This window comes from Xiphias gladius, chromosome 18, assembly GCF_016859285.1.
Source record: "Xiphias gladius isolate SHS-SW01 ecotype Sanya breed wild chromosome 18, ASM1685928v1, whole genome shotgun sequence".
Taxonomy (NCBI): domain Eukaryota; kingdom Metazoa; phylum Chordata; class Actinopteri; order Istiophoriformes; family Xiphiidae; genus Xiphias; species Xiphias gladius.
Genome location: NC_053417.1, coordinates 5996884 through 6019712, shown reverse-complemented (window position 1 = coordinate 6019712; position 22829 = coordinate 5996884). Strand labels below are relative to the sequence as shown.

Sequence of the window (22829 nt, the reverse complement as noted above, 5' to 3'; positions counted from 1 at the left end):
GATTACATAAAAAAAATAACCATTAACTAGATATACTGTCATCACCACAAATGCAATACGAGCCTGCAGGGGATATTTTAAACATGTTCTCCTCCTTCTCATCATCATCCCCCTTCGATCATCATTTACAGATTTCTTAGCATTTTTTTTGGACACACAGCCCTCTCTGCCTCTTTAGTCCTCTCCCTTTGTCTAGCCTGCTTGACCACCCTCCTTCTCCTCTTCCTCCTCCTCTTCCTCTTCCCTCCCTCCCTGCCTTCCTCCCTCTGCGCTGCCTGTGTATCCAGCGATAAGGGGACAGCGACGGTAGCACTTCCTTTCGCCACAGGAAGCAGGAAGTGTTGATTTCCACCGCAGCCTATCTGGGCAAACTCTGCACTCGGCCCACTGGGATCCCATTTAAATGCAAGCAGCACGCACTCCGAGACATGCATGCAAGCAGTCAAGCTGGGATACAGTCGCAGAACTGCATGTGTTTTGTGTGTGCGTCATCTGTCTGCATACAATGATTCCACTATATACTTGCGACCTGATGGTTTTCATGGGAAACCACCTGGGAAGCAGCCCACTCTCTGTCTCTTTGACCTCAGGGTTGACTTGAAGGTCAGAGGATGATTGGCTAATTACTCCTCTAATCACAGTAAATGTTTTGTTATCACCCACCTTGGCCACACAGACCAGGGGTGGCGCTGTTGAGCTTAAAAAAACACAAACAACCATTCATCAGCTAATGGGTTCCAGTTATAGTGCGGGGTGGGAGGGCGTGCTGTGAGCGAGAGAGAAACAAAGAGGCTGACATGAAGAGAAAGTGGGGGAAGACAAAAAATAGGGCTTCTGAGGGTAAGAAATTATACCTGGATTGTTTTTGTTTTTTTCCAATGAGAGAGCCTGACTCCTTTTTCTAGTCAAATTACAATTTTTACAAAGATGTTTGTGGTTTCTTTATGTGTGGTGTTCAAAATAGTGCTGCCAAAGGAGTGACATCATCATAACTCCTTTTATAAATGTGCTGTAATGATATCTTCAGTATCATGAAACAAGTCAAGACATGCTAGAGCACACCAGCAGTACTGAGAAAATTACATTTGATTCAGAAAAATGTGAAAATCTCAAGATTACTGACACATTTTTTTCAGGTTTTCCTGGATAGTATTAGGAGGATTTTTTTTTCAGTGTATGACGCACATGGTCAGAAAAACAAGTGAAATCCCGGCGGATGGGTCATTATTTAAGATAGAGGGATTTGCAAAAGAAAGCTGAAAAGAGTCAAAGAGAGCAAGGAGGAAAGTATCAGTGTGTATCAGAGTGTTTACAGAGTTATTCTAAACACACTTCTTTTCAGTCTTTTTCATGCTTGTGGCTTGAACCTGTACATTTTTGAAGAAGTATTTTCATGGCTATCATTAAATATCCCTGTATGGTGGAAAGTGACAAAAGTCCTATTTAGAGTTAATAGCACATAGATAATAAAACTTACCCATATCACAGTGTGGTGTTTCCAGATGATCGAATGGTAATTTGTACCCAGAATGTATTGAATGTACCCTCAAGGTATGTTAGCTGTAGGTTAATACAATCTTAGACTGCTTACAAAATTAAAATCATTCCAAGACTTGGATATCATAGTTCATGCTTTTCATTTTTTGTCACCCCAATTATTACAATCTCTATGTAGGAATCAGTCCGTCAGCCCTATCTTGCCTGCAGCTGGTTCAAAATGCAGCAGCGAGACTCCTCACTAGTAGTGAGAAGAAAGACCACATCTCCCCCTGTACTGGTCCCCCGCCACAATGGTTACCAGTGAATTACAGAATTGATTTTAAGATTCTTTTATTTGTTCTTAAAGCACTGCATGGACTGGCACCAGGTAACATCTCTGAACTGCCCATCCCTTTTCCACCTCCAGACCCCTTGGATCTGCTGACCAACCACTGCTCTCCATTCCACGCACCCAGTTAAAAACCAAAGGTGATCAAGCATTTTCAGTTTTTGGCCCTGCATTTTGGAATAGTTTGCCACCAACGATTAGATCTCCCCCCTCCACTGGTATCTTTCAAACCCATCTAAAGACCCATCTCTTTTCTATAGCCTCTTAATTGTCATCATGAAGGCATGAGTAATAACATTCTGTTTTTAATTTGCTTGTTTTTATTTATTTTCTGTGCAATAGTGTTGTGCTTTTTATGATTTTATACGGATGCTCTATGTTTTTATTCATTTACTTATATCGTCTTATTTATGTCTGTGTTTTTACTTGATCATTCTTGTGTTTTTCATATCCCATAATTTAATCATTTGGTGTTTTGGTTAACTTTGTTGTTTTTATATCATACTAATATGATATCATTACTAATATAATAATATATAATAATACTAATATATCAATATTTTTTGGATTTTCATTTTTGATTGTTACTCTTGTTCTTGAATTCAATTGACACTGTATGGCTTTCTGGCTACATGTGCACATAAATAATTGGCATATGTGTTTTACTAGCGGCTTTTCAGTGATGGCTGAATGTCCCAAATGAATTCATTGACTTAGAAAAGTACGTTTACTGTGACCATACTATCTATTGCGGATGGAGCAAAGGCAATCAGAGAGAGAAAAGAAGGCTGGACATATTGAGTGAGAGGAAACAAAAGTATAAAGAGAAAAAGGAAGGAGGGGAAAATTAAAGTGACACCTGTGAGTATGATGGAGGAGATAGGAAGGAGAGAAAAGCAAAGACGCCGTAGCAAAATTGAAAGAATGTGAAGAGGCTTGGGCAAAAGATTTGGGAAAAAGATGTGAGCCTAATCTATGAGCAGGTCGGGGGTCAAGAGGGGTGAGGAGGTCAGAGTGAGCCCAGCAACTCTACTTAGAACAGGATATCCTGCAAGGAAAAGCCATCTGTCTCTCCTTCTCTTTCTCGTTGTGTCTCTTAAATCCCCACAGAGGGCACAGCGGAGAGGAGGGGTGTAACCTTTCACTGCAAACATCAGAGAAAACATAAGTTCCCGACGGAGAAGCCTCACTTTCATCAGTCATCGGTGACAGAGTCAGATAGCAGATATGCACGCCTGACGTGTCTTTACCTGACAAACTGAGAGTGTAAAAAATGTTTCATGGTGTGTGATGAGAGCTGCATGATGTTTTCGTGCTGTGCTGCTTGATACTGTTTTCATCTACTCGCTGCAGAGGCTTCGACAGTTGACATAAATTTCCCTGCAGGGACAAGGCAGTTTACCTTACTTTATCTCAACTTAGCCAGACAGATAGTGTGTGAAGAAAATGAAACATCCCTCTTCTTTTTTAATTATACTCAAGCTTAAAATTGAAATCAGCCTATTGAGCCCTAGAAAAACACTGTCATCCAAGTGTGGGTTTAAAAATGATTGAAAACGTTAGCCGGTGTTTTAGATATTAACTGCCAGGCTACAAATAGTCTTAACACAAAATGATATTACATTCGGTTTAGGTTGAGGTTACAGGGTTGCCTAAAGGTTTCAGAGCTTCTGGTGTAAGCCCCCGTCCTTTGCTACCTGCTGAAGTGACTTTGAGCAAGGCACTGAAAAGGTCACGTTAAACAGATGAGTTGTGTGTTAGATGTGTTTGTCTGCTGTAGAGTACAGCGGGTGCGTTTTGACACGGCATCAAAGGTCACACAAAATTTTTGTGTTAAACTGCAGCACCTCGGGTAGTTTTCCCTTTCATTTGGCCCAGTGAGAACAATGGCATACAAACTCAAATGCCACCAAATGATTACACAAAGATGCCAGAAACTGTAAGGATCTTCTAAGAAAAATTTGTGCCGTGGTCTGTCGAGGTGGAGAACAATCTTATCTAATAACAAAAACACAGGGTTTTGGATTTGTTGCTTCATCTGACAGCCAACTTCTTTGTCACATGCTGGTATGAACACCAATGAACAGGGCCAAGCCTTTCCGAGGCGCCAAGCAGAACGCCTCCATGCACAAACACGCACACACAACATGTCCCTACACCGTTCGTTAGATTAGCCTGGTCAGTATCTCCTTAAATAAATCTTGAAATTATGCCAGAAAATAAATGGATAAACCAAAGAAACCTTATATTTTTGATTTGCTCATATGTTAGCCACTGATAGTATGAAGATAATTCCATTTAATTACAAATAGGATTTTATTTGTGCCATTTGCCTTCCCGTTAGTGAAGGCCCGGTCACTTTGAAAGTGGTACAGCAAAGTTATTGCGGAAAAATATTTGGTTGTTGAAGCTTGCTGACATGGTGACTATACTCACAAGGCTTGTTAGTGAACTGCTGTAGCTGGTGAACTAGCCATTAACTCAAGAGAATTAAGACAAAACAATTAACACAAGAAGTCAGACAATCAGAGCGGCTGTGAAACACACAGGTTTGCCAAAGTTATTGAGGAGAGAAAACAAAGGTGAGCGCTAAAATTATTATTCAAACTGTCCGTTGTAAACATCCATCACGGTTTTCAGCCTCATTCCCTGGTTCAACTTTGACCCACCATGCTTGCCATAGTTATGTTTTATCTCCAGACATATTGGCTTAATCTGGCCATTGGCTTTTTTTCAAGGGGCCTGGTCATCTGAGCGCACGTTTGTTGTCCCATCAGACTTTGCTGGGGAGATGTCAGCACATTCCCAGATCTCAGCAATTACCTTGGTGACTATAGTGTTATTGTAACAGGAGGATGTGTTGGCCAAAACTAAGAGGGTGAGGCCCAAGTTGTAATTAATCAGAATGATCCTTTAAGCAAACAATCAGTTGGCTTACTGTAGCTCGGGTTTATACTGCCGGCAGGTCCACGCCAACAGGCTTTGCTTATTTAACAAAGACTGCAATTACATTTGTTTAGAAATCTCTAACTTTGCAGGATGACAGGTTGCTAAAACTGCCCAGTAAACATGCTACTTGTGAGTCCATGTGACTTTTGTTTACAAGCCCTGCCTCACTTGTAATTGGGTATCCTGAAGGTAAACAAACTGGCAAAGTTGCCACCATGGTTTGTACCAAAGCAAGATATCTTTGGGTGTGACAGCATCCTAAAAATGTAAAAGAAGATGCAGGAGAATACAGCCTGATGAATATCTACATCGTTAAAGCATGTCAGTGGTTCTTTTACTTCGATCCTGACCTAAACTTCAGTTTGACACGACCATTACTGTCTCATTTTCTACAATATTCTTAAGGAATGTCTTGACTTCCCTCATCACCCCAATGTGTCAGACAAACAGACAAATTTCAGCCTACTAATGTTTTCCTCTTGTGAGAAGCTTTATGTTTCCCCTTTTGCAACAGTTATGCCAAAATAGTCATTATTCCCTCTTTACACTCAATCATATACTCAGTCTCATATTCTCACATTCAAGTGCACTCTTAAGTGGGTGAAATTTTCCGTATGGGAACATTAACTTTTTTTTTTCCTACCAATGGTTTATAGTGACAGAAACAAGAGACAGAGAGAGAGAGAAAGAGAGTGAGGCACTGAAAACGAGAGATGGGGAACAAGAGTGTAGAGCTATTTTTGGCCTGTCTGGGTGTTTCCTACACACACACTCACGCTTCTTAGGCTTGTTGTTATTCAGAATGGTGGGTGTTAAAGGGGTGAGTTTTGATTTGATTTGACTTTGCGTTTTGAGAGTTCGTTTGTGCATGTGTGTGCGTGCCTGTGTGTGTGTGTGTGTGTGTGTTTGTGTGTGTGTGTGTGTGTGTGTGTGTGTTTTCTGTTGATAGCACCGGGATTTTCCTGCGGTTGCTACTGTGTTTTGAAAAACTTGCCATAACTCCAAACATCCTTAGGGTGTGAAGGATCCTCAGCCCTTTATTATTGACACCGCTTGTGTTGTCGCTGGAGCTGACCTGAGTTCACTTTCAATTTAACCAGATCAAACATTCAAAAGAGGCTGTAGTTCATTCAGATACGACCATCTTTCAATTTAAGCATTTATTACCATCTTTGCTTTTGTGTTTCTTCGCTGCACATCCGAGAGATCTCCCGTCAGTCGAACAGTTTTGGTAGCGCTACTCTAGCGCCACCAATATTAAAATATATTCATTTTAATATTAACAGTGTGTAACTGCCCATGCGCCTGGAAAAAAGTCACATAACTTCTCTAACTTCTCAACACTGGTTATTGACTAGTGCACGCATGAAACCATGGCTCTGTTGTGGAAAATGTCTGTCAGCGATCCATTGTGTTTCTGTGGACTGCACATGTCACCAAGGCTTTCGATGTGCCTAGTCTTTTCAGACACTCGCTCTGTCTCACTTTTTCACACCTGCATACACACACACACACACACACACACACACACACACACACACACACACACACACACACACACACACACACACACACACACCATGGAAACATTTTGAACATGCATGTGTGTCTTTAAAGAGTGTTCAGTCTGTAAGGGAATTCACTATGTGATTGTGTCTTGTTTGGGTTTCCATTTATGTTTGCTCAGTATATACTGTCATTCTGAGGGGTATATGTACCATATTTCGGCTTCCAATGTGTCAGACACTATTTCCTATTCTGACCTTTATGCCAGATGCTGGGTCAGAGCTTAATTTAAAGATGCTAACCTTTATATAAAAAAACACAACTGATACTAGAAAAAAACATTTTCTTTAAAAAAATATTTCAGGGTCAACGCAGGATTTTATGTGAGATATTCATTTTTCAGGTTGTCCAGAAAACTGCTTAACAGATAGAAATATTAAAGTTTTGCCTAGCCAGACCTACCTCCATAGTGCTGTGTCAGCAATGGAGAATGGTCTGGCTGCACCCATTATCATTCTGCTGTAGGTGAAAAAAACGCTCTGGCTTGTTTATATTTCTTTAAACCAATAGCAATCGTCTAGGGCAGCACTAAACCAAGGATGCCGCGATGTTGCTGCTGGGGGCATGACTTTTCTTCACAAAAGCACCTAGTGACAAATCTAGTGACTTTTTGGACAAACCTTAGCTACTTTCCGCAGAAGAGAGTCGCCAGTGTTGCCCCGCGAGAGCAAGGTCGGGCTTTCCTTCCGCAGACACACCTCTCTACACGTCTCATTCAGTTGACTTCACGGCAGCTGACAAAGACAAGAATGAGCTTCTGACTTTCTCTCTGAGTGATCATTTTAGAAGTTAATATAGCTGAGATCACAGCACAGCTGTTGTCTTTAATTTAGGTGTACAGGGATTTTGTCAGATGATGTCACGGTTACAAAATCTGAATTGTAGCAGAGCAGCAGCCTGGAAATGACTTGGGAGTGACTGCTGGTTAACATGTAGTCTTAACGGGCTTCTTTTCAGTCAATATTTCATACTTGGTCCATTTTCTGACGACAGAAACAGAGAAACATGTAAATGAGAACAGCTTTATTGGGAATTCAGCTGTATTAAAATACTGTATATGTGAGCACAGAGAGTAGGAGAGAAGCAAAAAGATAAAGGGCGGTCCAGCCATATGCTAGATTTTGACTAGTATACTAGTCTCGTTAAATAGGCAACTGCTAACAATTTTGACATATTAACTTAAAAGGTGGCACTATGTTAGTGTTGTTTTCAGAGCTTGTTTCTGCTACTTCCAGGGGGCCAAAAAAGTTAGTCAGATCTCCAACAGAGATCTTCGGTCTGCAGTCACTGCAACTTCTATTGTTTTCACAGAAATTATACATTTCTATAGCATAATAATGTTTTTATGTGGTAAAGCAGATGCCAAAACAACAGATTCTGATCCTAACTCTATTCGTACTTATTGTGTTTTGGCTTTGTAGGTCAGTACTGCGGCTACTGTATGTCTTCAGGGAGCTCAGTCTCTGCAGGCTAATGTGTAATTTTCCTCAGTTGCAGCATTATGCATATTGGCTAGTTTAAATAACCCTGTGGCCTCCATGTTATCTGCCATGAAGCAGGAGAATCACACATGATTTGAGCGCATACGAGCGGATGTGCAAAGGCTCTGTCTGTCTGTATCTCATGATTATCAACTGACCGCCACAAGACTGAAGCAGATTTTAAGTAAGATTATTTTCTGTAAGATATTGCAGGTGTAAAATTTCTGGTGCTGACACTGTTGGCAAAGAGAATTTTTGAAAGGAAAAGAAAACTCTGAGTTTAGTACCACACCCAGTTACTGTCTCGCACACACACACACACACACGCACACACAGACACGAGCACACGTGAATACAAGTATGTAAACACACACAAACACATGCTAGTGTGAGTACATGAACATCCGCATGCACAAAAATAAAATCACACAAATTGAGCCCAAGTTTTTTCCTCCCAAATATTTTCCAGCCTTATTATTTTTGTCCTCTTTGTTCTTGTGTTTACTCAGCCCACTAAAGATAATAAGTCTCTTCCTCAGTGTATAACCCCCTCCTCATATTACTCTGCCTTCATCTGCCTGTCTCCTTCTTTCTATCGTCGTCTCACTCTGGATTGCCCGCTTTTCTCCCTCCTCCTCCTTCTCCTTCTTGGCTTTTTTTCTTTCCCATCATCCTCCCCTGTTTCTCCCCCTCTCCTCCGCTCCTTCCTTTTTCTTCTCATGCGGCATTCCTCGCATTCCTGTTGGCTTCTTAAGGGGAAGGACCCCACTGGCAGACCAAGGCCAAACATTATTACAGTGCTCTCAGACGCTCTCTCCGTTTCTCCTGTCCTATCTCTCTTCTTCTTTTACTCTCTTACTCTTACTCTCATTCTACCTCTCCATTTAACTCCTCTTATTCTCTCTCTGACTTTCTTCTATTCTTCCACAGTCACTTTATCTTTCTAATCCCTTTCCTTCTTCTTTCACTCTGACATTCCTTCTCTCTAAACCTCTATCCCCGTTTATCCCATTTTACAGATAGTGGCTGTATGCTCTATTTTAACTGTGTTAAAACAGCTAACTGAGACCACTGCGTTTCATAATTAGTGGAAGTAAAGGTCATACCCAGCTCTGTTATGTAAAAGAGGCTCATTCATGTTTTTACAAGTGCATGGGCTGTGTTTTTTAATGTCCGCACGTGGGAAATAAAGTATCAGACGCACAAATGTTCACACACACATGTTCATGGCTCAGCGGTCAACACACACACACTAAAACAGCGAGGCAGTTCTCTTCATTAAGTGAGTGATATTTTTAGAGTATGTTTAAATGCGTATTTCTTTTAATGCATCATAAATTAAGTTAAATGTTCAAATTTACGTTTCAATATTTGGTTCTACGGACACATTTAGATACCAAATAAGTATTGAGGTTTGACACCCAGCTCTTGTCAGTGGATACACACACACAAACACACACAAAAACATAATTTCCCTGATCCTGTCTTGTGCGTTTTGATCGTCATTCTTTGAGTTTTGCACTCAGTTTTTTTTGTTTTGTGTGAAGAATCACTTCATGTGTCAAAAGTTGTGTTGTAGAAGGAGTGCATCTCTGCAGGTGGGAGGCAACTATGTATCACACAGTTGACCACATCCTGCCCCATATAGTACTGACAAAAAAGCTGCATACGTCAGACTGACTGTTTTTAACTGTGTCATTTCAGTGTAATTTACTTCTGAGGTATGACTGATCGTGTTTCTGAAAACCAATAATTGATTCCAACATTTTTGCACTGAAGTTGCGGTGCTTTCAATTTTTAGCACTGACCACACTGTCTTTATATTCATGTTGAATTAGTGGTATTTGAAGTACACGGCAGGGACTGATCACTATTTAGGCTTCATATATGGGCTAACTAATATAATTTAGAATAATCTCATCTTGCAGTTACTTCATGCAGTTGCATATACGATGTGGAGGCTTTTACAATATTTTGAAAAGGGCTTTTTTAGTTTACACTCTCAGCAATCAGAGGATAAAACACTGTGTTAGGTCCCATTTCTGTAAAAGAAAGCTCTTTTTAGATAAACTAGATGTTGTTTATGGAAAATACCAACTGACCAGTGCTGGACTTGAGTGTGTGGGTGGGTGTGTGCATGTGTGTGTGTGTGTGTGTGCATGTGTGTGTGTGTGTGTGTGTGTGTGTGTGTGTGTGTGTGTGTATCCTGTGTGTGTGTGTGTGTGTGTGTGTGTGTATAAGTGTCTGTAATCCTCTCTCCCTGTGGGTGGTTGCCTGCTGCACTGCTTTTCTGTCACCCTGTGGTTTTGTTATTTTCAGCTCGAAACCGGATGTGATTCAGACTGCATGGCAGATTGTGTAATTGTATGGACTAACCACATACACACACACATGCACACATGTACACAGACACACTCACACATACATATACACACATATATGCCTGCACACACACTTTATGTTGATGCACATACACCCATGCAATCACAAACACGCATAACACACAGAAAACTCTGTCGCACACACACGCTGACACACACGGTTATGTTGTTCTCTAAACCCACACACTGAGGGTTTCTGGGAATGATGCTGGGTTCCCCCTATTCACAGAGGCACCCGAGGGTAAGCGAGCGGACGATGGTGAAACACCAGCAGTAGACAGACGCACACTTCTAGGTTTCAATATTGGTCTGAAACATCAGTTGTTGACCTGCCTGACACTGAGATCGGAAAAAAGGAGAAAACGCACTCATGCCTGTGCTCTGTGGAAACAAGAGGACGGTTGAAAGTGGGGAAAAACACTGAGAAGTGCTAGTGAAACTCATAATAAATGTCAGTTTCTGCCTCAAAATTTGTAAAAACTGTACTATGCAGATAGAGTTAATTTCAGAAAAAGTAAGAAAAGCATGGAAAAGATACAGGTGGAAAAAGACAAAAAAGCATCAAAGTGCTTCTGTCATATATACAAAAAAGATATCCCATATCCATACCCGTGTTCTGATTGTGAATAATTTCATTTGGGGATAAAAGAAAGGGGAATTTAACTGTGCAGAAATTATGGATTTATGATTAAACAGAGAAACGAGCGAGACCTTCTTTTCATGCTTACCACACTTAGATGGTACACTTGACGGGATGCCTTAGAATGTTTGGGACTCAGTATGAGTGCCTGCAAACGGCAAACAGCAGCTTGATTCAAGGAAAACTTTGGAGCAGAGAAACTGACAAAAAACGATGGTCCTGTGTCATATATAAGCTACCACAGTAACGTATGCGCTGTAGGTGTTGTGTGTTTGAACGCTGTCACTTACAGAGATAGGATGCGTTACCTCCTCCTACATGGGCTCAGGGTGTCCTGTGCTAGGTTGGTCTGATAACACAAGCACAGATCTATACTTGCAGTGACAGAAAACTGTAGGGAATGAACTGCCTTTTATTGCCCTTACAAAAATGTATAGGTCACAACAGATGAATTACAAACGTATAAGACCTCCAGTCTATCAGTATTACAAAAACTCCAATATAACCCATAATCAGAAACATTCAATTAAACATTTTTTCCCAGGCTTCTACAGTATTAATGATGATGTCTATAATGACAGCCTTGATGAGCATCATGCCAGCACACAAAGGGGGTGAAGGCTACTTCACCATCCACAACATTTTACAGTAACTGTTCGCAGATCCTCTTAACCATTTTACCTCAGAGCTTCCTGCTAATGTATTGCCTATGAAGATTATCAGTCACTCTGTGCAAGGGTTTCTCTAGAAATCTACATCAAATGGATTAGGTCTTTACGGGCATGGGTTAAGTACAATTTGATAAAAATCTTGTCTAACACACTGTCAAAGTAATTAACTGGCAGCAACTGACAAGGAATTTACTGTAAAAAAACATTTACAGTAGGTTTACTGGAATCACAGTTACAGTAGTGGTAAAGGAACTGTAACGTGAAAAACAGTAATTTAATGATGAAAGATAAGAAAGATATTGTAAATGTAAAATAAAAGACAATGTTTTATGACCCCGTGTGCTTGATTTCAACAACTAACATATTGCTCATAATTAGATTACAGTCATTCCTGTAATGCTGAAATACAATTTTAGTATTTCTCTTTGTTCTAACACTTTTTTTTTTTTTTTTAGAAGTTTCATTAAATTAATGCAGGAAGCCCAATCCCTGATAATTATTTATCGTAAATTTCTGAAGAGTATCAAGCATGCCGTCTTTTTCAGCGTGCTCAGGGACAGTGCATCCTGTACCATGGTTACATAAATCTTAATGACCTTTTTCCATATCGCAGGAATAGCCATGCTGAGCCATGAGCAACCATCACCATCTGGTTTTCCACAGCTAACCCAGCGGTTTTCCAGGCGTTGTTTTTCTTTAAATCACATGTTGGACCTGCTCTGGTTCATACAAACTGCAGTGAAAGAGCCTCAGGTTTTCATCTAACAGCTCCAAAATGTCCATATTTTGCTGTGTTGAGCAGTCACTAACGATATTACAGGACATGGGTGTGTTTTGTTTCATACCAGACTTGAAATATCTTTGATTCTATACTGATTTAATCTTTAATCCTACCGCACATGCGCAAACTAGGTACAGTTTTAATCCCATAGATTACAACTCTACATGGTTTAAGACATTCAGTGAATTAAAAGTACAGTAATGAGGAAAGCTATTTGTATAATCTGCTCAACAGTATATGACATTGTTATCAGGCCCACAATAACTATTCCAAACATTTCCGCTAACGAAGGCCCTTTCAGCAGGCTTTCTTCTGCTGCTCTTGAGGACGTGAAAACAATGCTCAGGAGTCTTTTCCGAGCCTTTGCTCAGTTTGCATGGTCGCTCTCCTCCACAGATTTATCACAGAGTAATGTAGCGTGGTTGTCCATAAAATGTCGTTGATGGTGTTGAAGCCTGCAAGATTTTCGATTGTGAAAAGTAATACTGTAGTGGTGTTGAAGATATTTAAAAGAACCGACTCCAAAATGAGATCAAACTTCAAAGCTCTCATGAAATGACCGTTGCACACCACTACACAAACTGTAACACATGTTATTAGTCAACGGGGTGTGTTACAAGCACACATCCTTTAGTATATTTCACCTATTGATCTCCTTAGTGAAAGCTTTATTTACTTCTCTCCAGTGAATTATTTGTATGTTCTAAAAATGTTGTAATTCTCTTCCATTTTTTGGCCTGCTTTTAATTTGAGCTGACTGCAGTCATAACTAGGCACCAAAACATGTCCAAGAGCAGATTTTGGTTGCCTGAGAAACTTTTTTTTAGCCTTTATAGACATGGCACTGTGCAAAGGCATGCGCCCACACCAAAATAATAATTTGTTCAATGCCGTTGGACATTAACTAGACCTGAAATCAACTGGTGCATGGATGTAGGTACTTTTTTTTCTTGTCCCCGCCTTCAGTATATTACAGACAGACAACAAGAGGGAAACATTTTTTTGAGATAAAAACTATGAATAAGAAAACGGGGAGTTGAACCGTAGCACTCAGGGCCGTAAAAAGTGAAGCTGAACTGCCCCCACCTTTGACTGGGGACCTACAAAGCGGTGTTGTCGAGGCCCCCGCATCGCATCACACTGCATGGTGCTGTCACAGCGCTGGTTTTAAGGCCTTTTTGACAGCAGATGGTGCCACAGTGTAGGGGCCATTATTTTATTTGCCACAGGTCCCCAGTCTGGAGACAAAGTTAAGACTGTTGTAAGAGTTCTAAGGAGCCGAGCGCTGATTGGCTGCGGTGTGCACCCAATGAGAGTCAGGCGGAGCAGGAAAACAATGGTCCTGAAGGTCCGTGAGAAGTGAAGGCTATTTTTGGTGGGGCCCGCCTTGCTTGCTATTTCTGTCAGCAGGGGAACGGCGGGGAGGGGGCAGGACTTGAGGGGCCGGACTTTTCTTTTCTGCAACTTGCCCCAGATAAGTCCCTTTTCTTTTCCTCCTCTTCTTCACTGTCAACCGACAACAGCGGCGGATCCCCCCCCCCCCATCACCTCCCGTCGGGGTTTTTCGCTCTCCTGGACGCGCACGCACTTGTCGAGCGCTACTCCGAGACCCACTCGGCTCCAGCCGGATTTTACCTTCCAGTGTTTGGGCTCAGGCCGCGTCGAGAGGCTGCTTAGGTGTGAGCGGGGTCTGTCTCACCAGGTCGCCGACACCGGTGGTGACAGGGTCTTGCGTGGGGACGACTGGAAGTCAGGGAAGCGTACTGGGCTTCCTGAACGTTGTGAATTGCCGGGGAGAGCCGTGGTGGTGAGTTACCTGCGCAGGTGTTTGCCCTGCTGTAATTGCTCAGGAGCGGAAAAAAGCGCGTCGAATCCCGAGAAAGAATACGGCATTATATAGCATATTTGTTACATTTAGTCTCTGTGTGCTTATTTCCCGTCTTCTTGTCATGAGACATATGTGTCTACAACTAGAAAGTCACTATTAGGTCCTTCTTCCTTCCTCCTATCACAGACACGGGGATGTAAGAGCAGTAGGCCAAGTGATGAAAGTGTGATCAAGTAGGACAAAGTCTAATCTGGTCCGTCTTGAAGGTCCGTTAAGACCCTGTTTTTCGCGAATGCTGTGTTGAAACAGTTTAAAGTCTGTGAGCTACAAACCTTCTCATCAGAACAGATGTTGGTCAGCATCGGAGTGCGGCAGCAGCAGCAGCAGCACGCACACGCGCGCTCGCTCACTCTCTCTCTCTCTCTCTCACACACACACACACACACTTAAAGGTTATTTTAGATCTTTTAAAATGCACATGCACTCCCTGCCTCCTCCCTTTTAATCTGAGCGTGTTTTGTTCGTGCCGGCTCAACCACCACTGCTCTGCACATTTTGTGATCTTTCGGATTCCGAGTCACAAATTAGAGCCGACAGATGGGTCTTACTTCGCAAGAACAGCTCAGATTGTGCCCAGCCACACCCATCAGGTGGCCAGGTCTGCTACTACAACCCTTTAAGGAGCATTAAGTCATCTCTTACTTTTATTAGCCTCTGTTGGCTGCCGGTGGGAACTGCAGCAGCTTCTCTGGAACAGTTTATGGTGGCCTGCTATTGACATCTTCACAGTTGAAAAGAGATTTTCAGATAAGAAACAATAACATTTTGATCCAGTTTGGAGTTGAGAGCTGCCAATTGCCAATTTGTACTGGCACTGTTCATTTATTATTGTAGTATATGAGCTCCATTTCACTTATTTATTTTTCTCTTTGTTTCTGCAGATGGGATCAGCATTTCAGGGAACATCATAAAGAAAGACAGACAGGACAACATATTTCACACGGTGGCAGGTAGGACTTTTAATCTCCTGGAGAAAATTAACTAAATACCAATTTAATAACTTGTTATGTTGTGGATCGGTAACATTTTAAACTCGCTTGTGAAAGTAAGGCCACAGCCAACAGCGCTGAAACATTAATGTGGAAAAATGATGCCAGCCTACAGTTAACTCCCTCATGACTACATGTTGTCCTCTTTGCAACTCTTTATTTTTTTTTTAACGGAATACACACACACATTGCACACTTTGGGTGACAGCAGTTTTTCCAGCGCAGCGTACAGAATGATCTAAGATCTTTGACTCTCAGAGAAGTGCAGTGAAGTACAGAACAGGTGTTGGCCTAGATGGAAAGACATACTCGGCCTGCTGCGTTTTTCACGTGTGGGTTTAGAAATCTTGTCTTGCTGCGGGTCCCGAGAGATTCGTGAAAGTTAATTTTCACATGGGATCTTACACGTATTGCAAAAATATCCACGTGAAGTTATTTTTTTTAAAAGTTATTTAATTTACAGCTATAACTATTGTCTCTGGAAATGTAAAAATCTGCCCCTGGGGCCAATACACAGTACAGGATTCAATTCACTTTTTTTCAATTTCAGTTCCACTGTGTCTCCTACAAATGATGTCCAAGGATATCATTTTGTTTCTGAATGTGGTCATGGGGAGGTACTGAAAATGTCGACGGTGACTGCTATGACGCAGGATGTGAACTTAAGCTAACCCGTACACACTTACCTCGGGAGAAATGTATTTTTACAACTAAATAAGAGGCTAAGCTGGGCATGTCAGCAAGCAGTTTTTGATCACGACAGCAGCAGCTCTACACCTTCATGGCAAATATTTCTCCATTCTGTCTCCTCTCAACACTTAATGAATTTTACAAACATCACCTCAACTCAGGTTGGTTGATGCTGACTCACAAGGGAAACACTCCTCTTCAACCTGAGCTCAAAATGTATTTGATACACTGCTTCACTTGTCTGAAAGAAGTCACCCGGCTGTTTCTCTGTGTCTTGCCTTTTAGTTTAGATTAGCATTCTCCACTGTGAAGCATGGCTGTGTGATCACACTGTGTAGGATTACAATGCATGACTCTCTGAATGGAAGCCGACTTTCACTGTGCCAGGCTCCACTGACTGTATGCTAACCAAGGGCCCACTATGTTCCCTGTGTATATTTGTTTGTGTGTGTGTGTGTGTGATGTGTGTGTGTGTGTGATGTGTGTGTGTGTGTGTGTGTGTGTGTGTGTGTGTGTGTGTGTGTGTGTGTGTGTGTGTGTGTGCCTGTGGAAAAACCCAGTGAGGTCATGGCTGTGGCTGCAGGGTCTGGTTACATGTGTGTTGTCCACACAGGGCAACTGACACTGCCACTCTCTCCTTTGTCTTCCTCTCTGATCCGTCTCTCTTTACCGCTATACAACCTCACATTAAAGCATTTTCACTGTCAATCATAGTGCCCTGATGCCAGGTGCCTCTGAGGTTGATGGTGGCAGAAGTCCGGGCCAGATGTGTATAAATGTCAAACCTCCATTTTAAAAGCCTCTGGAGCTCAAGTAGCTGTTTAAACTACACAGGACTAATGTAATAGAAGTGCAGGCCACTCTTCCTCATCCTGGGTCAGCTGATGTGGGTGCTTCGCTTGATGCTGGGGGAAGAAGACTTAGTTACAGTCGGTAGAGTGCGAATAATGGAAAGATGAAATAAGAGAGGATATGCATTGAAGAATAGGTTTAACTCAGGGTGCAACTAAGGATTATTTTCACTATCAGAAAAAGATTATGGTTAATCATTTGGAAAAGTCATAAAATAGTTTTTAAAAAAATGCCCATCACAATGTCCCTAAGCCCAAACTGAAATATTCAAATTTTTGTTTTAGTGAAACCAATAGTCCAAAACCCAAAGATGTTCAATTTACTATCATAGTAGATTGAAAAAACCAGCAAATATACAGACTTGAAAGACTGGGTTGAAAGTGACAATAGACAGTGATTTTTTTTTGTTTTGTTTTGTTTTGTTGAATTTTTGCTTATAAGATAAAACAACATCAATAAAAAAACAAACAAAAGATGTATTATTAAAATAGCTAATTTTATTTTGATTGAGTCATCAATCCATTGACTAATTGTTTCAGCTGAACATTTAATGCCTTCTTCAGAATATACTGTATTCAGAAGATACATATGTATTTAATTCTATTTATGAAAAGTTATAGCAAAACAAACCCCCAGAATTGAATATATGTTTTTGCATTTTTAATTTTTTGGTTAATAATAAAGTACATTCTGTCATTTATTATACATTTATAGAAGAAATTTTAGTGCATGTACAAATCTTCCATGTCAATTTAAATGATTTCCATTATTTTCGTACAAATGTTAACTCTGTTCTTTTTTTTTTCTCAAACCTGCGTAACCTTTAGTAACCTGACCTGACTTTAACATTTAATCAACAGATTTAGTCTTTATTGAGTACAGGGGTAATATATCACAACACAAATACTGGAGTGGTAATACTTCTGCAGCTACTACACTATTTTTTTGACACTAAATCGTGCTCCAACCTGAATGTCAAGTGTGTGTGGTGCTTTTTTTCCAAGACAGTATCAAGTCATTAAATCCCAGCAGCTGCTGCCCAAAAAATTGATTGACTTATTTGTTCTGATCAACAACCATAATAACCTCTGCAGACATATTAGGGTCATTTTAAATTATGGGGCCCCTTAAAGCCAAACTACAGTGCAGACACAAGCTGTGCAGTAGTTGTGGTAGTAATGGTAGTAATAGTAGACGGCGAAGAAGGAGGCGGCTATTTTTTGACCTGCTGAACAAATAGCTTGATTGTCCTGTCTCTCTGCGCGTGAAATCACTTGATATGTCAGGGATAATGTTATATAATACTCTCCAAGAGGCCCCATAGCACTTTGTGTGTGTGTGTGTGTGTGTGTGTGTGTGTGTGTTTTGTATTTCTTCTGTTTCTCTGTGACAGTCCGCACATATTAATAGAATTTTGGTGCAAATGGGCCAGAGAGACTGTGTGTAAGTGTATGTGGTGTGGCCTGAGGTAACATCGTTCTTAACGTTTTATTAGTATGTCAAATCAGTTCATGTTGTATTAACCTTTGAGCTAAAGGCTCCTTGCTGTGGTCAGCTGAGTAACCGGTCTGTGATTGCCCTCCAGCCGCAGCCTGTATCCCCCTCGGGACTTCGGTCTCTCTCCCTCCGTCGCTCTCTCTCTTTCCTACATACACAAGCACATGCACAAAGACACACTTAATCCCGCTGAAATTGACTGAAGTCGATGGAATTATTTTTCTAAGGATTTATTCCTGTGGCATTTGGGGGGAAAACCTTCCATTTTCACCTCAGTCCCACCCACTGCTCCAGACCAGAGGCCTTGGATCTAAAAAAGCAAAAAGCAAGTTTACTGATGTTTAGCATCACAGTGTGGGCTCAAGGCTCATAGCCTTGGAAAACTGATATTGAATATTTCTGCCTGTATACAGTCAAACCTTGTCTTTCCCTACCTCATTGAGGCACTCTGACCAAACCTTACGCATTCAGTGATGAGGACAATTCTCGGGTCCCTTCATTAAATGGTTTTATTTACAACAGACATCTGGCAAATTAAAATCCTGATTAAATGGCTCTTTTACAGATACATCTGTGTCCGGACTGCACATCATCTTGAACATAAACGATATGACAGTCTGATAAAAAGCCAGTGTCAGCCCCCATATCAGTTTAGCCTTAAGTTTTCCGAACCACATTCCTCACTGTATTTCCATGTTGTCTGACCTAACGCGTAGCAGAGAGTAATGGCTGGCTCACATTCACTCCACATCACCGAGGCGACTGACACTGACCTCAGATCAGATAGCCTGTTGTGAGCACAGATGTAAAAGGATCTCCTCTCATCTGGATGGACTCCTGACTTTACATCTGACTGCAAGTGTGTGTGTGTGTGTGTGTGTGATGGATGGTCTGCAACGACTTTTACAGCTCCAGGCTAATTTCAACAACTTGGTGTAGTAGAGGAGGAGAGAGACACACTGCATGTTCATTTAATGTGGGTCTGTGTTTGTGTCTGTCTGTGGTTGTGTGCACATGTCATGGGGGTTTTGTGTGAGTGTGTGTGCGTGTGTATAAACAGGTTTCTCAGAGATGGCTTTTTTAAGATGCGCAAAGACAAAGTGCAGAGAACAGACAAAACTGCAGAGAGCAGGATGTGAGTAGTTAGGGAGTCGTTGGATATGTGCAAATCACAAAGGTGCTGCTCGGAATATGTTCAATATCACAAGGAGGAAGTATACTAGATGCATAATTATATGCATGCAGTGATTTGTAAACAAGCAGGCTATTTTTGTACGCACACTACTTCATCAGATTCACGCTGAGAGTCAAGTCTCAAATAAAAAAACAAAAATAATTTTACTCACTACTTCCTGTGTTGCTATATTACATTGAAGGTATCTAGGATCCAACATCTGGCATATGCTTAAACAATGTCTGCTATTTTTCCTGGCCAACAGAAAGGCATTCAAATTCTCTACCAGTAGCCCTTCATAATATGTGCCTCCTGTTTGTGGTCTGAGACACCATAACCACGTCATTTCTCACCACTTGAACAATAAAGGTAGTTGTGTAGGCTGGGTTAGTGTTATTTTTTGCTACTATTGCCATTTATCACATTCCTTGTGTCAAGTTAACTCCAAGTAGTAATTAATGTTTTCTTTATTGGTTTATCTGTTCAACATTTTATTGATTAATCATTTGTTATATTAAAAATGAAAATAGCGAAAAATGCCCATCTCAGTTTTCAAGAACCCAAGCTGACATATTCAAACTGCTGTTTTCTTCTGGCCGAGTTTATTCAGTTAAGTATCGCAGAAAAAGAATAAAGCCCGCACATTTGAGAATTTGATTTGGCATTTTTTTTACACGAAAATGACAGTGAATCGAATAATTATTAATGATTAATTATTAAATAGTTGCTAATTCATTTTCTTTCATTTGGCTAATCGATTAATTCCAGCTCTGATCAAGGTTTGTCAACCTGTGGCTTAATCAAAAAATCACATCATGACATATTACTAAGGTTATTTCTGCTCCCTGACTCTGCACACCTTCAGTTGTTTGTAAATAAGGCGCTTGTCTATGTGCGTGTGTTTCAGAATGTTTTTGGGGATTTTCCATGTCCACAATTATGTATGGATTTTTTCTCTGTGTCTATGTGTGTGTGTGTGTGTGTGTGTGTGTGTGTGTGTGTGTTCACCCCTGACCAGAGTGCAGAGCATGTGCAGGAATGTTAATGTCTTCTTCCTTTGTTGTCCGTGCAGACAGCTGAGTGTGACTGTGCATATTCATGAGGCTGCCTTCCTGGAACACGTTAACTTTTACCAAGACAAGAATGTGTGTAAAAAATAAAATAAAAAATTGATGAAGAAATTGAAAGGAAGCAAAAAGAGTAGATAGACAGATTTATGGCGTATATATAGAAATAGAGAAAGGGGGTTGGAAAGAAAATAAGAACAAAAAGCAAGACGGAGGCAGAGGTCTGAGTCCTGTCAGCAGATCCTATTTCACACATGCACTTCAGTTCATTTATGTTTTGCAATTGACAGAGGAACTAAAGTTGTTTTGTTATGTTAGTTGCCCTGGCAGTCAGCCAGCTCAAGGTTGTACACTCACTATAGAAATACTGCATGTGAAGAGGTCAGTCAGTCCATAATGAATTTTGAATTTGAATTTTCTAGCCAATTTTTGTTAGATTTTTCTCTAATTATCAGAAACTAAAAGACTTGTTAAGACTCAGACAGTATTTCTGTGCTGATGAGTCTTTGAGGGAAGAGAAGATGCTTGTCTTTTCCGACAGGAAAAAAAAAAAGTAGTGAATGAACTGAAGGTGAATTGGAAACATGTCCTGAATACTCCTTTCTTCATTCAGCAGAAAACATAACCAAAGTGGTCTTCACCCTGAACTAGATTTTGACAAAGTTTGTGTCCAATTTTGCTGAGGTCGCTGCAGGGTAATGTGAGGCTCCAGCAGGATAAGCAGATACCCACACTGGTCACCATCAGCAGAGAAGCCTTTGCTGCAGATTGTAGATTTTTTGTTTTTTTTTAATCATTGCTAATTTCTCCACCACTATCACAGAATTTATCAGTCACCCAGGAACCACTGTTTTCAGGTCCCCCTGTTTTATCCACTGATAACCAGCAAGATCATTCAGTTCATTTGAAATCATTTCCCCTTTGGCATGATACTATATGTGTGAGAAGAGATTAATTCAGTGGGCACTTAGGCAAGAGTTTTATGCCGTTACCTTTGTTTGTCTGATAAGGCATCGTGTTTCTAAGTAAAAAGTATGGCTGTACTGTGTGAGTTACCAGGGCTCGTGATGATAAAGACGGACTGATATTTGTGTGTCTGTGTGTTATGAAAGATAAAGGAGGAGATCCCTTTTAGTGAGCTGCTATGTTGAGTGGCTTTATCTGTGTTGGGAAATTTGGAGAATGCTTTTGATGTTAAGGAGAGCAGGAGTGTGTGCGTGTGTGTGTGAGAGAGTGACGGAGAGAAAGAAAGCATGGACAGATGTACACTCACATCTTGACGTTTTTCACTTTCAGCTCTAGTGCAGCCAACACTGCACTGATTATGAAGTAATTTGTTTTGAGCTCTGTGGGAGTGAAACCCAGATTTCTAGCTGAAGATACTCAGATAGGCTGACTGAGCAGACTATTTTAACGCATAGGTGTATTTGCTGGATTAGGAAGGGCATCCTCGTGTTGCACTGGTAGCTGCCGTATGACTGGTGCTGCTGTTGGCTGCTGAGCAGCTGTAATGCAGCAGCTGCAGGAAACGGTGCTTTGCCAAAGGGCATTTCCACAGTACTTGTTCCTGTCAGGTGTTCCATAAGTCTTCACATTCCTGATGGATTAAACATGCAGCAAAATGATTAGGTACCAAAAGACATATTCTTCTTGCTATGCTGATTACTTCAAACGGAGGAGTGAGCTCATGGTTTCCCTGCTTAAGTGAAGTGTCCACAGGCAAAGCAGTGAATGCCTTCCAGTGTAAGGACGTGTCTTTGTAACTGATCACGACCTCTGACCTCCCTGAGGAGGGCGGCACCAGAAAAAAAAAAGAAAAAAAGAATTTACCCACAGGGAGCAATAAAATATCAGATGTTTGCATAGATGAGCAGCTGATTCAAAGCATGACTAGTCCATGGAAAGAATGTGGTTTTCAGACAAATTTAGTGTCAAGTTTCTGAAAGACTGAAAGATGATGCTCTCATTCAACATAAAGAAACACTTTGTCCTCACCTGTGTTATGATTAAGATGATTCAAAGTCAGTTTAGATCCAAGAGACCACTTGTCAATCACACATAGTGCTGTTTTGCTCATCTGTTCAGTCATGACAGGTCTCACTGCTCATGCTACCCACCTCTTCGGCTGTTTATTTCAAACAAACCTGAAGCAAAATGTGTCACTGTTCTCTGTGCCAGTAGATTGTTCCCAGAAACTGGATAACTGGATAGTTTGAATCACAGCTGAGTACAATCATAGGTTTATAGGAAAGCTTTAGTGTGTCTATCAACGAGCCAGTGTGTTGTGTTCAGCAGAATACAGCAGAAAGTATTAAGGACAGGAACCGGAGGTCAGAAGTCAAAAAGGCCATGAGATGGAGTCTTAGCCTCGCTTC

General features: G+C 41.0%; 1 protein-coding gene across 4 annotated transcripts in view; it reads left to right on the top strand.

Moving 5' to 3' along the window:
* hdac7a (histone deacetylase 7a) overlaps window positions 1–22829 on the top strand; it is a 60650-nt gene that overhangs the window by 1935 nt on the left and 35886 nt on the right. For 2 of the 4 annotated variants that reach the window (XM_040153830.1, XM_040153829.1), the window contains exon 2: window positions 15067–15135. In XM_040153830.1, the coding sequence (XP_040009764.1) occupies window positions 15067–15135 (69 nt within the window). Of the gene's footprint in view, window positions 1–1846; window positions 1969–13794; window positions 14105–15066; window positions 15136–22829 lie in introns of those variants that run through there. The other 2 variants (XM_040153832.1, XM_040153831.1) reach the window with 2 other exon arrangements.